Source organism: Sceloporus occidentalis, unplaced genomic scaffold (assembly GCF_023333645.1).
Source record: "Sceloporus occidentalis isolate IW3139 unplaced genomic scaffold, rSceOcc1.0.p SCAF_103, whole genome shotgun sequence".
Taxonomy (NCBI): domain Eukaryota; kingdom Metazoa; phylum Chordata; class Lepidosauria; order Squamata; family Phrynosomatidae; genus Sceloporus; species Sceloporus occidentalis.
In genome coordinates, this window is record NW_028317083.1 from 2,240,813 (window position 1) to 2,255,430 (window position 14,618).

At 39.0% G+C, this 14,618-nt stretch overlaps 2 protein-coding genes across 2 annotated transcripts in view; both read right to left on the minus strand.

Annotated features, from left to right (window-relative positions):
• The window catches only part of LOC149283530 (3-phosphoinositide-dependent protein kinase 1-like), a 35,957-nt gene extending 30,526 nt beyond the window's left edge, over positions 1–5,431 (minus strand). The window contains exon 1 of the mRNA XM_089497472.1: positions 5,311–5,431. Coding sequence (XP_089353598.1) covers positions 5,311–5,431 — 121 coding nt within the window. The remainder of the gene's footprint in view (positions 1–5,310) is intronic.
• A 3,134-nt stretch (positions 5,432–8,565) lies between these two features.
• On the minus strand, positions 8,566–13,482 carry LOC149283531 (interleukin-21 receptor-like). The gene is made up of 5 exons (XM_089497473.1): positions 13,377–13,482; positions 12,922–13,076; positions 12,642–12,819; positions 10,973–11,079; positions 8,566–9,414 (listed from the first exon to the last, which is right to left on the minus strand). The coding sequence occupies exons 1-5, from the start codon at positions 13,480–13,482 to the stop codon at positions 8,566–8,568; spliced, it is 1,395 nt and encodes a 464-aa protein (XP_089353599.1).
• Between the last annotated feature and the right edge of the window lie 1,136 nt (positions 13,483–14,618).

Here is a 14,618-nt window from a genome sequence, read left to right on the forward strand (position 1 = left end):
AGGGTTGGCTTTGGGGTGTGTGACCAGTGATCTATGCCTGTAATTTAGGGGGTTTTATCTATACCTTTAATGCAGAGTTTATATGTAATTTCCAATTGATTTATATCTGCAAAGCTGGGTTTTGTGTCATTCTGTTCATCTGTATCGGCTATATTTCCATACATTATTAATGCTTACCTGCAAATATAGGATTTGTATGTCTTATTCAGTTGATCAATACCTGGAGTGCTGTTTCCATGTGTTGTTTATTTGATCTATACCTTCAGTGCTGAGTGTACATGTGATTTCCAGTTGATATATACCTGCAATGCTGGGTTTGTGTGTCCTGTTGGTTTATACCTGCAATGCTATGTTTCCATACATTATTTATGTATACCTGCAAATACAAGTTTTTTTTTAATCTCATTCAGTTGCATGTGCTGTTTCCATGTGTTGTTTATTTGATCTATACCTGAACTACAGGGTGTAAGTAAAAGAACGCTATGGTTTAGTGAATGAGGGGACAAAGGGACTCTGGGGATGATTACAGGGGAGAGGACCTCTCAATGTCACGGTGCAGTCAGAAGGAGAGAACACTGCACTGACTCTCACTGTCTTCCCCTGATCTGCAGTCAGTGTGGCAAATATATTGGCTGCAGGGGCTAATATTAATATATATCGGAAGCTGGGACTAATGTTTATATATATCGGCAACAGGGGCTAATATTAATATATATTGGCTGCAGGGCCTATTATCAATAAATATTGGCTGCAGGGGCTAATATTTATATATATTGGCTGCAGGGACTAATACTATATATCGGCAGTAGGGGCTAATATTAATATATGTTGGCAGCAGGGTATAATTTCTATGTATATCGGCAGCAGGGTATAATATAAGTATGTATCCGCAGCAGGGGCTAATATTAATATATATCCGCAGCAGGGGTTAATATTAATATATATCGGAAGCAGGATGTAATATTTCTATATATCTGCAGCAGGGTCTAATATTTATATATATTGTCAGCAGGGGCTAATATTAAAGAATGAAAAATAACTGTCACTTTAGCTGTTATTTTGAAATCATATTTTAATCACGGTCTTTACTTCAAAGAGATAAGTGCATATTATGTAGTTAAAAATGCACGTCTAACGTGTGTGTGTGTATATATATATATATATATATATATATATATATAGTGTATATGTACCGTTTTATAATTGGCCCCCCTACTTTGGTCCCTGGCCCCCCATGTGCCCCCCCTAAATATGAAACCTGGAGGCGCCACTGCACTGGAGAGGGACAGAAAGGGGGGCAGGTGCACGATTTTGATAATTTAACCCTTATCCCATTAACATGAGGTAGGGGAGAGGAGCATGAAAGGACATATACCCCTAAGGACTATTTATCCTGAGAACCTTCAATTTATTCTTTTATTTATTTAATATGGCACGGGTGTGCTGATTTTGTGAGTCGCAGAGGAGGACATGCAGTGTGAAGTGGTGCAGCCCCGCTTTCCTGATCAAACCGTCTGGGATCAGCAGTAAGGGAACCATCGGTGCTGACACTGCCGGAAGGGAAACCCTTTCCATGTAACAGTGCTGATGGGTTTTCAGTATGGTAAAGCCCCTGCTGAAAGACATATATTTTGCTTCGAATATATGAATTTTGCACAAATTAAAACATTAATACAAACACATTTGCATATCCCTTCTATGCATTTTCCTCCAGAGCACTCTTCTGCCACTTATTGGTTGCTTGAAGCAGTCGAAAGTGGTGCGAAAACAGGCCTACAGAGGAGACGGGTCCTCTGAAACTGCAGCTTCTCCTAAAAGTGAGTACTTTAACCCCTTAAGGACAATGGGCGGTCCCTAAACCCATTGAAAACAATGCATTTTGAGCCTGTACATGTACGGGCTTCATCATTAAGGGGTTAATATGCCTTCATTGGTGGGAATGCAGGGGGCAGTAAACCGCCACTCCAACTTAAAACAAAGTAAAATGTTTCAATCATTACATAATAAATTTGGTTAAAGAGAGTGCTTACAAACTGATGTTATGGTTTTGTATTAAATATTCTACAATTATTCGAAAGAAAATCTAATCTGAACGATCTTCATTACCAAAGATTCAATTATCAAATGAATCTACGGTTTTTAATTCAGAAACGAGTTCAAAAGGAAAAACTTCCTTACCTTCCACTGAGAAAACACTTCTGTCACTCTTGCAATTAATGAGAATTCAATTAAAAAAGAAAAAAATTATCTTTGCTATCAACTGCGTATCATTTCCTGTCTCTGATACAGCGGAGGAACAAGATATGCTGATTACCAATAGCTTGCATGAGCATATCGTCAATTATTATCAGCGCCGTCTTTAAAGGGATCTTTCACTTTTCCCTAAATTCTAAAATTGTACACGATAAATAATCCCAGTGGGAAGTATAAACCATGGGAGCAGTCATTGTAAGTTCATGTTTTCTGGATCCACACGATAATTCCACCCCAATAGGTTCTCTCTCCTCTTTTGTTACGTCGCTCTTTGTTGATTAGAAAACTAATTGGTGACTTGCCATTCCACCTTCTGCCAAAATTAATTATCCAAAGAAATTACAATGATGATAAGTAGTAGGTAGTTTAAGAAATTGATTTACTTATACTGCAAAGGCAGTCTCCTGGTGAAATGCTGCGTCCCTGGGTCTCCGGGTCACTTTTTTTCTTTTCATAGGGCAAAGAAGCTGTGTTTGACCAGGAACACTCTGAGCCCACTTGCCCTTCTAACCCCAGCCCGCTTAGGGCTAGCCCCAGGCAGCCCTGGTGTCCAAATGCTCATCTAGCCCTGCCCCGTGTATGGCTATCTCTTCCTCTTACAAAACCACTACTCCAGAAGATGAGAAGTAAAAAAATGGGGTCAAACTAGCATATTAGTTTTGTGTGATGAAAAAGTCTGACCTTTGCTTTCCATGCCAACAAAGGGTTTCCACAAAAAGTAGCAATAACGTAGAAAGAAAAATGTTCGTTTAGTGATATACTATATATATATAGAATAGAACATAGAATGCTGTCCTTTTACATTCTAATCGGTCACATCTGTGTTTCAATCGTACAATGTAATTGTTTGCACTTGAAGCAAATGTTAACGTTGTAAGTCATCGCAATACTTGACCAAAGTTTGTGCATGCATGATGGTATCTGATCAGCTCCACCACCAGAGGAAGCACTCTATCAAATCTTATTTTCATCCCCCACCAGAGGAAGCACCAAATATCAAAACTATAAAGAAACAGAGACAGAGAAAACAAACTACAACCTTTGAAACAGAATACTTGTTAGTTTTTGTTTTTGCTAAATGCGTAACCTGCTATTTGTGTGTGTTTTTAAACTGTAAACCATGGCAGAAAGTACGCCCCATGGAAAATAAAGTGAAAAATATTCTCATTAGCGTTTCATTTGTGTCTCATGTGCTCACACGTGTTCTCATGACATCATGATGCAGGCAAGTTTTATGAAACTTCTCTGTACCATGATGTCCGCTTGCGATTTCTGCCTGGTTTTGTGAGAGGTCTTTGTTGCTGCATTAATTGTCTCAGAACTGAGCAAAATCGTGAGGTGTTTGAAGTGCCTTTCTTCGGAACAAATTCTCCTGAAATCTCTCCTGACAACTGAATAAACCCAAGAAAGCCAGTGAGTGGGCTTTATAAAGTTGGCGAAAATTGTAAATTTGTTCCAAATTTAACTGGTCCAAAGTAGTCAATGTCAGACTGGGCCAGCCTTCTCCTGGCCTCTAGCTTGGTATTGGAGCCTGAGCTAATTAAGGTGGCCATACTGGCCCACAAGTATTCTCAGTTTGTATATAACTTGTAGACTCAGATACAACTAATGACCATACCTGGGAACGCTCTTGGGTTTGACCCGGAGTCTCCGGGTGAAGTCCTTCCTCCAAGTCTCTACTTTTTCCAGACAGGTGAGCGTCATTTGGCCGGAGTCACTCCATCCTCCACTTTCTACCTAGTCCCACCCACTAAAGGCTGTCTGGAGCTAGCCCCACCCACATGTATAGCTACCCCACCCCTTCACAAAGCCACACCCCTAGAGACCTCCAGGTTTCCTGCCCTTGAAATTTCCCAGGTATGCTAGTGACGAGCTGAAAACATGTTAACATTATTGGTAAAAGAAAATATATTCCATTGTTAGTTTAATGTTGCATTTGCTCAGTTTAAGGTTTAAAGAAGAGAAAAGGTAAGAAAAAAACATTTTATTATAAAGTTATTGGTACATTTTCTTTACATTTTTAGAAAAAAAATCAAATGGGCTGTTCAAACTTTCCACTTAATTGAATACATTTTTAGGTTGAAGGTTTGTATTTTCCTGCAGTGAGTTAAAACTACACAATTCGATGTATGAAACCTCATCAGGTTGTAAGTGTAAGAATGACTTAAAATATATTAATATGACAACCTCATTCGTTGAGTATTTATTAGAAAATGGAAATAATTCATTGCACTGCAAAACATAGTAAAACTGAAAGTTATTTACCGACAAGAGCACTTAAAGGAAAATAACTATTTTTATTCTGGCTTTTTTTTGTGGTATTTATGGTAAATTGCTTGTTAAAAAAAATACAGTTTAAATATACAGTTAAAAATTATGTTTTATGAACATTTGACTTATTTAGAAAATATTTTATCACGTTGACATGCCTAGAGTTGACATGCCTAGAGTTCCACAATCATGCCTCATTCGTTGAGTATTTATTAGAAAATGGAAATAATTCATTGCACTGCAAAACATAGTAAAACTGAAAGTTATTTACCGACAAGAGCACTTAAAGGAAAATAACTATTTTTATTCTGGCTTTTTTTTTGTGGTATTTATGGTAAATTGCTTGTTAAAAAAATACAGTTTAAATATACAGTTAAAAATTATGTTTTATGAACATTTGACTTATTTAGAAAATATTTTATCACGTTGACATGCCTAGAGTTCCACAATCATGCCCCAATATTCCAGACTGAAGAAATGGCACACTTCTATTTACTTCCTGTTGCCTGAGATACTGGAATCCCCACAAACGCAGTTCTTTACATAGTATTTGAAGACATTATCACGGAGGAATTCATAAAAACAGAAAGAGATAAGTCCTAAGATGGAAGCTCCTCATGATTAACAAGTTCTTGATGAATTGTATCCTAATGCAATGATATCATCATTTATTGCTAAACCTGAAAGAAGAAATGTAAATTGTAAATATTGGAAATTCCAGGTTACTTACATCATAATTAGACTTAGAATTTTTCGTACAAATGTGTTTTTTGGGCCAAATTTTACCGTTTCGTCCATTCGTCCATCGGACGAAAGAAACATAAAATGAACTTATGCAATACGAAAATCTTCGTTTATTCGTTCCATTGCTGCGGCCGCTAACTACACGAAGAGGAGTTCTCGCCATTTTGCCTGCACTAAGAGGAGGGACATTGAGTGAGCTGATCTTCCTTTGTCCAATCAGCTCACTCCTGTCACATCATGTCGAGGGCTTGTCCAATGGCTGTGCTGCATCTTTCAAAGAAAAATAAAAGCAGACTTGTAACGCATTGAGCCTATATAGGAGCAGAGCAGGCAGGGGATCCGTTCATTTCACTGTGACGGCTTTATGTGACACTGCTGTGCTGCTGTGAGCCTCAGCCTGCTATTTTTCACATTTTTTGAATTCAAATTCCCTATTCAACTTCTTCTTTCTTGTTTTCATGGCAACCGGACAAATGAAAGGGATTTCCGAAAACAAAAATGTTGGATACATTTCGCAGAATATGAACTAATTTCATCTACTGCAAAGAAATGTATGTATATGTATACTACTGTGCACCAGCGACCTCTAGTGCTTCAAGCTGTAGTGCATCCTCCATAGACTTAAATGAGCCCCATAAATTAGACTCATTCAGGGGCTGCAGGGGACTGTGCTATGCTCTGGACCCTTTTTATCCCAATTACATTTGTTTTGTGATCTCTAAATCAGTTTTTCTTGTTCCACAACTGGACAAGTACTCAGAAAAGGGAAAATCTTTCAAGATAGATTAGGTATTCGTTAGATTTGGAAACAAAATGAACAATGAATTTCAAGTCAGGAAATACATTTATTATCAGTATAGCTTAAAAATACAAGTAAATTGTAGACTTTTTACTTTGTAAATAATTGTTGATTTTAAAGGCATAATGTTATTTTTTATTTAGTTATTCATCTTTGCAATTTATTTCACCAAGAGGTGACACTTCATGATTTAAACCTCTGGGAATCCACACTAGAGGCAATGATACTTTTTAAAGAAGTATTATAATAAAACAGGAGTGCCGATGATATTATTTCTGTCTGCACGACTTATTGTGACTTTACAGACACACAGCTTATGAGTGACCTCAGTACAGCTGAACTAATCACCTACACATAAACCCTTGTTTAACCCCTTCGTGACAAAGGCTGATTTTACTTTTTGTACCCTTCATGACAATGGCCGTTTTAACATTTCTGCGCTGCTCGTGTTTAGCTGTAATTTTCTTCTTTCCCGTTTACTGAACCCACACACATTAGATATTGTTTTTTTCAGGACAAGAAGGGCTCTCTTTAGATGACATTGTTTTGATTGTATCATATTATTTACTATTAAAAAAAAGTATAAAATATGGTGAAAAATTTAGAAAAAAATGACTGTTTCTAACTTTTAGTTGAAAAATCTTTTACTCATCTATAAAAGGTAATGAAAAAACCTGCTAAATAGATTCTACTATTTGTCCTGAGTTTAGAAATACCCAATGTTTTTATGTTTTTTTGCTTTTTTCTGCACGTTATGGAGCAATAAGTACAGGTAGCGTTTTGCTATTTCAAAGCCATTTTTTCCAAATCTGGTAATTCTTCCCCCCATGTGCCATTTCGGGTATCTTTGAAGCCAGCCAATGCAATTTACCCCATCAAATCATATATTTTTGAAAACTAGACAGCCCAGGGTATTCCAAATGCTGGTATTTTAACCCTTTCCAAGCACTTATTCTACCATCAGCCTTTGTCAAACTTTATGGTAGTAATTTTTTTGCATTTGTTTTTTCACACACATTTTAATTTAGGTATGAATAAACAGGTTCTGGTATATGTCACTATCATAAAACACCCCAATATGTGTTTAGCAACATCTCCTGAGTACAGCGATACCTCACATGAATGATTTTGCCTGGCTGTTTGGGGGCAAAAGGGCCACATTTGGGGCATGCACATTTTTCAATGTTGAACTTTGGCATTTGGGGATCCACTGCCCATGCCCTATTTGGTACATCTTTGAGCCGGGCCATTTCAGTGTGCCCAACAAAACCATATATTTTTGAAAACTAGACACCCCAGGGTATTTCAAATGCTAGTATTTTAACTCTTTGCGTGCACACATTTTACCACCAGCATTTTTTCAAAGTTTGCAGTAGTATTTTTGTGCGTGTATTTTTCCCCCACACACCTAGTTTATGTATGAATTTACAGCTCCTGGTATATGCCGCTGTTACACGGCACCCCAATATGTGTTCAGCAACATCTCCTGAGTACAGTGATACCCCACATGCATGGGTTTGTCATTTTTGGGGGGAACTAAAAGGCCACATTTGGTACGTGTGCATTTTTCTAATTGGAAATTAGATGTGTGGCCATCCTTCCCCCCGTGTTAATTGGGACCTTGTTGAACCCGGCCAATTCAATTTACCCCATCAAATCATACATTTTTTAAAAGTATCATTTTTCTAAAAGCATGCGAGAATTGTTTTAAGCTAATATGCTAATTTTAGGACTTGCTCACAAAAATATATTTTTTATATATATATATATTTTTTTTTTTTTGCCTTTTTTAAATTTTTTTTCAACTTGAAGGTTCCCCTGATAGTGACATCAGTGGGAAATTATTTTTACATTTTACTGTTTTTTTACATTTTTTTTTCTAATTATTCTTAATTTTATTTTAAATTTATTTTTTCTAATCACACTGTGATTAGAAAGCTGAGCTCCATTGACTTGCATGGTTGAATGCAGTACCTATATTCAACCTGCAAATGGAGCCAGAGTTCTCTAGAGGGTCTGGAGACCGTCTAGCGAACTTTTTAGTCTTTATTGGGTTTTTTTTCCCGGGCCGCCGCCATCTTGCTGATGGCGAAGATCACCGGCAGCTGCGGCTGTGACCGCTCTCCGGAGCGGTCACAGTCCATCCCCAGGTAAGTGTTTGGTTTCCAGCGACACCATTTAAGTTTAGGAGGCGATCGTTGATCGCCTCCTAAACGCTTTTAAAACGGGCGTCCGCTGCCATACAAAGCCCCGGGGAGGGGCCAGAGATGGCCCCTTTGTGCCGATAATGGCGTTGCTGAATGCCTCGAGGTCGAAACATTACAGCAACGCCGTTTCGGTGCAGAAAGCGAAAATAGATCGCTTTCTGCACCCGTTGAAAGACGTGCCGGTCCTGGCACGTCATTTGTCGTTATCGACTTGAATTTCCGTGACGTGCCCGGACCGGCAATTGTCATCAAGGGGTTAATGAACGTTTTTATGTCAACTGAATAAAATCTTCAAAAGTTGTTGGAGCCACCAGCAGTGGTTGTGTTGGAAGGCACCCACTGTTTGACGTAGTTCCTTTTGCATTCTTCTTGTCCACTGTGAAATTGTAAACTTGGACTCTTTATGGATATGTCCCTGTTTCCAAATTCACTCTCCACAGGACTCCCACAGTCGGAATCTACAAAGCCACTGTCTATGGTATCCAAATCAAGACACATTCTTGGGTAACCAAAATCCTCACTGTTTCCCGAGCCAGGAGATAATGGATCAAAAGGTTCGTCATTATAAAACACATTCTCGTCATCTTGGGAAAGTGAATCTTGAAGTTGCCATTCTTCGGGGGGTATTGCTATCAAGTCAAGAAAATTAACATTGGGCTGCCTTAGATTTTCCTGAAGATCAAGTTCAAGTTCCTTTGAAGGTTTTACATTTGAGTGGGACTTATTACTCTGTACGTCATCCAATAAATCACAGCTGCCACTATCAAGAGTGACTGGAGGATAACCATCATCACTATTAATCTCTTCATTGTCCATACTGGCGTTAATGCATGGACCATTATCGGAAATGCACTGAGGACAACATGGAGTTCCATCATCGATCACCGTCACGGTATCAATAGATACTCGTTCATTGTGTGCGCTCCTCATACTTGCCGAACCTCTACTTTTTCTGCAGTCATGGATGTGAATGTTACAGCATGTCTTAGGTAATAATTTCTCATGATTTTCCGTGTCATATAAACCTGGTTTTGATCCACGCTTGCATAGATTCTGACTGCAAATTTCTAGGATTTCTGGAGGAACCACGCCGCAGTCAAAATGTAATACCGTTGCATAATAAGAAGTTCCCAGCCAGCTCTAAAATAAAATGGACAAAGGCATATAATGAAATAAAATATTTAATGGTATAATTAGTGGTATACAATAGTAAATACAATTAAATATATATATAATAATTTATTGATATTAAACATTTCTACAGTGTTGGCTTTCATTTGATATAAACCACATCCTTGAAAGACTTTAAGGTTCAAACACGACAGTTACAGTCATGAGTATGTGGGTGGAAGCTTTCTGCAGATATATTTCTCTGAAATTAGACACAGTTTGACTTGGCCAGATGAAAAGAATACATTTCATTAAAAATAAAATTTTCAGTGTGTTGTGCACGCATCTCATCGTAGTCCTTATTTGCGGGGGAATGGGAGGTTAACAAGGCAAGTGAATTGTAGAGTCTGTTATGTAGAATGGGTTTTTACCAATTCGCACAAATAAGTTACGCAATAGCGTAATTTATCCGGTATCCAATAATTTTACAGCACGTATGACGTTAAATGTTGTTACTTCCAAATTTATGAATGTAACAAACACAATAATATAATTTGTTTAATAAACTTTACACCATATAAAGCAACTCAATTAACCCAGAAATTTGTGAAATATTAACCCTTTATTAGGCCATCATGAAGAGTCTATGTAGTGACTTCCCAAATATGTTAACTAAATGGCTCTAATACTGGTTCCCATGGAAACCTTTAAAGATACAATTAATTGAGTCACCTGCATTCAAACAGGGATATCAATCAGAACATACTGGGAACAAAAGCACCAACTGCGAGTCTTGTATATAATCGCAGCAGTGTAGAATAGGAACGCATTAACTTGAGATTGGGTGACCCTGAGAATCTGCCCCTTCACCCTGAGAGTGGGGCAAAAACCATGAGACTCAAACCCTAAGAGTTGCCAGGTATGACCCCCTCAACATTTCAGGTGCGCAGGTCAGGACTGGCCATCCAGCACACTAAGCAGAGCCACTCACTCCAGCAGCAGATCGGGTGCCGTAGTGTGTGGCCAGCAGTTAGATATGCCACACGCTACATGGGCACAAAAATTTAACATGTGGCAATGCATGTCCAGCATATGTCATTAGGCGAACGCAGGCCTTAAAGGGCCAGGGTCACCCCATCATCAGTCCGGCCCTGGGACCATATGTAGGAGGATATCGCCAATTCATGCCATGGAGGAATAATGTTCATTTTTAACTCAATTTTGGACAAATTAAACATCAGTGCTACAGTAGGCACGTAAAAAGCTAATTTGCCATTACACAAGTTACGCAAGTTAAAAAAAACCCACACGCTCAAAGATGAGGAAGTGAAACTAAGTCGACACATTATTAATTATGTGGCTTTTTCTCAAATAACCCCTAAATGAACAGGGGAAAAATACCTAAAAAATGATCAAAACCTAAGTAGTGATTAAAGACAGGTACAAAAAAAGAACTTGATCCAATCTCGATTTGAATCCACCCACTTATTCCGAGTATCACAGCCTTCAAACAGGAACATGATACGGTCTCTTACAATCTACGGCAACGTGTCATGACGAAGGGCATAGCTATTTATACTTTTCTTACCTTAAAATCACCGCTGTGCCCCACGTACAGTGGCTTGAAAAAATGTGCAGGGTTAGGCACGAACCCACACATATTCTTAAAAATCCTATAAATAGAAAAACACATATCTATTAAAAAAAATGCTTTTCAGAACCAAAAACAAAACTACTATAGTGTTATTATATGAAATATACAGTACATACTATATATATATATATATATATATATATATATATATATACCATATTCAGAAATCTATTAATTGCTAAAACTTTTAGTTTAGAACTTTAAAATAGATACTCAACAAAAAATAAGAAAATAAGAAACCTACCACCTGAAATAATGCAGCATTTAAATTGTCTATATCTTGTTTTAATGTTTTTTAGTGATTGACTGTGATACTTTCAGGTACATACTCATTTTCCTTGCCTCTAGATGTAATGCAAGTTGGTTTTACCTCACTGGGAACAGCCTCCTATAAGAAGTGGTAGAGGCAGGGCCGGCCCAAGGCAAAATGCCGCCCCCCCCCTTATCTACCCTTCCTCTCCCCCCCCTGCCCCCCCATTATCTACCCTTCCTCCCCCCCCCATTATCTCCCCCCCCCATTATCTCCCCCCCCCCTCGCCACAGAGGAGAGAGAGAGGGGCGCCGAGCGGATACTGACAGAAGAAAAAAAAAAAAGGGCTTGGGGCGGCGAAGTGCCGCCCCTTCAAAAGGGCCGCCTGGAGCGGTTGCCCCACTCGGCTCCATTGTCGGGCCGGCCCTGGGTAGAGGCTAATACAGCGAGGGAACTTAAACATGCATAGGTAGGCATATGGTTTCTGAATCTTAGACTAGATCAAGGACTGGGTCTTAACATAAGGAAAAATGGACAGACGAGATTGTCCAAATAGTCCTTATCTGCCATCAAATTCTATGTTTCTAATAAATACATGTTCGGTGTTTTCCAGTCGTGTCACCTCTTCCCAACCAATAACTAACAAATGCTCTTCAGATCTCGGAGGCAACAGAGGGTAATCATCTCGCCTCCCTATGAATTAGAAGTAGGTGCCATCAAAAGTACCCTCCAGGTTTAGCTTATTGGCAAACTGGCTGCAGCGACATCATAATAGTGAATGGAGTCAAACCATGACTGCGCTGTCCATCCCGAGACTGGGCTCTGGGTCTGTGCAGTCGTGTATCAGACATATTGATATGATATGGATCAAAACTTTTCATTCAAAGTCTTTGTGGTGTATAAACATACCTTGTTCGCAGTTTCAAAGGAATACATGGGAATAGCAATAAGATGGCAATGCAAATTCCTAAACATAGAAGAATCATCCAATGTAATGAACTCCAAACACCTCTGTTATACTCTAAAAAGAAAAGAAAAATAATCGGATGAATTATACTATGCTACAAGGCTGCAGACTTCAGTTCCGAGTAGGATTGAAAGATATCTTAGTGTTGCTTAATAGGTTGTCTGTTAAATTAGCCTTATGTTCTATTGCCCACACAGAGTTTCCATGATTATTTGTGCCATGTATGTTGTGGCAATATGCCAGCAACACTGCCAGTTTGTGCCCACTTTCACGTGGGTCTGCGTTCCCGCATATGGAACAGAGACTGTGAGGTTTTCATTTTAGTTATCGCAGGGGAAAATTCAGAACTTTTGTGCAGCTCTAGCGTTCGGAAATAAGTTCTTTACCATCTACTTCAGTCCTCCATGTGACCGAAGGACCCCAGTCACTCCATGAACCTTTATACACAGAAGTATTCCGTGGCTTGGCTCGGACACGGGCAACGTAGTCTTCATTTCCTTGAAACTGTATCTTTAGAAGGGAGACACTTTTTTCATCCTCTATAATATTGATGGATCTGTGGTTCTGTGAAAACACATATATATATATATATATATATATAGACTCAAAATCCTTTGGCTATTATTGACTTATTACTGGCCACATTGTTTCAAGGAGTAAACTCACCGCCCAGGCATCGCCATCCTTTTTAAAGCTCAGTTCATATCCAATCTCGCCATGCTGGAACATGTGCTCAACACCCTCATACTCTGTTCTCCAGGAAAAATTATAGGACTTCTCAGAAAAAGATACGCTAAGGTTGAAGGGGGCAGTAGGTCGAACTGTGGGTTAAAGAAAAAAGTTATATATTATTTCATAATCATAATGCCAGGACAACACTTTGTACAGCTAACACGTGTATAACATCAAGAACGGAGGCAGCCGTCTTCATAGACATTGGCAGTAGAATGGGTCGTACTGAAGCGCTCAGTCACTTTAAACATGGCGCTGTCATAGGATGCCAACTTTGCAAATTATATTATTGTCAGGCGTCCACATACATTTGTTCATAAAGAGTACACTGGCATTGGGTAAATACACTGTATCAGAATAGTAATAGCAAAGCACTTACAGAGACTTACATGTACCACTGAAGCGATACGGTCCACACTTAGTTGTGATATTCTCACCATTAATGGTTTTACTTATGGAAATACAGTAGGTGTCATCTGCTCCCAAGAGATCCATGTCCAGAATACAGATGTGTTGATGTTTGTTGGATGATTGCACCAGCTGGCAGGAGCCCTCCTCTTCATCTTCAGTGGTCCTTTGGAAAATGGTTGGAAACGTGACAAACTATTTTTCATATTTATTTAACAGATTTTATTTTTTAAATATTTAATATACCTTTAATAGTCATCATTATTCCATGGCATCATCATTTTGGAGAATGTTTTTGCAGAATTTAATTATACATGCAAATCAGAGAGTTTCCAGAATTGTTACTTGTGTGATCAGATGTTCTGTATTTAAGTGTGAACAAAACGTGGATCGGACAAAACAATCCTAAATCAATTTAGGGAGCTAATGTGTGCTTCAGTGCAGGGCTGGACCGGCGATGATGAGGCACCCCTGATACGTTAAGGACAGCGGCCGCATCATGATGGAAGTGTGGCAGACGACTGGATATGGGCAGCCTTACGTTACGTTTTTATGCTCACGTACCATGCGGCCAGCCATATCCAGCTAGCACCCACACACTGTGGTAAGTACAGGGCGCTGTCACCCAGCAGCCCACCAGATGGCCAGTCCAGGCCTGCTTCAGTGTATATTATAGTGCAGTAGGATAAAGTTTCCCTGGAAGAATAAAAGTCTTACAGTCACAAACTTAAGGCTAGGTTTCCACTTGGTTTTTTTTTGCTAAAAACGCCCATAAAAACGCCAATAGCGCCACCTGGCGTTTTTTTAGTGAAAAAACGCTGCAGCCAGATGTTAGCTGTTCTTCAATAGGAAATCGCAGAATGCCATATCCACTTGGCGTTTTTCTGTTCGGCGTTTTTTCAGTCCTCTTTGGCGCTTTTCTGCTTTTTTGGGCTCTGTGGCAGTTTTTCAGAATCGCAGCATGTTGACACTCTGGCGTTTTTTGCAAGGAAATCTTGGCGTTTTTCTCCAATAGAAGTCTATGGGAGAGAAAAAAACGCCATGAAAAAGCCATGTGGGTTTATTGCCTTGGCGTTTTTTATGGCGTTTTTTCCACAGTTACAATGCAGAGGATGGACCCGGTATCTGTGTGAACTACGAGAAATAGGCTGGAAACAAACAGTTTCACACAAAACAAAGTTCATATTGAATTCTACACCATTTGGAACAAACATGCCATTACA

Bases quoted from the DNA above. Each gene is read 5' to 3' on its own strand.
- LOC149283531 (XM_089497473.1), bottom strand. From the start codon at position 13,482: ATGGATCTCTTGGGAGCAGATGACACCTACTGTATTTCCATAAGTAAA. The intron at 12,820-12,921 runs GTGAGTTTACTC...GTGTTTTCACAG, and splicing joins AGGATGGCGATGCCTGGGCG to AACCACAGATCCATCAATAT. The intron at 11,080-12,641 runs GTAAAGAACTTA...TTTTTTTAATAG, and splicing joins ATGGAGGACTGAAGTAGATG to ATATGTGTTTTTCTATTTAT.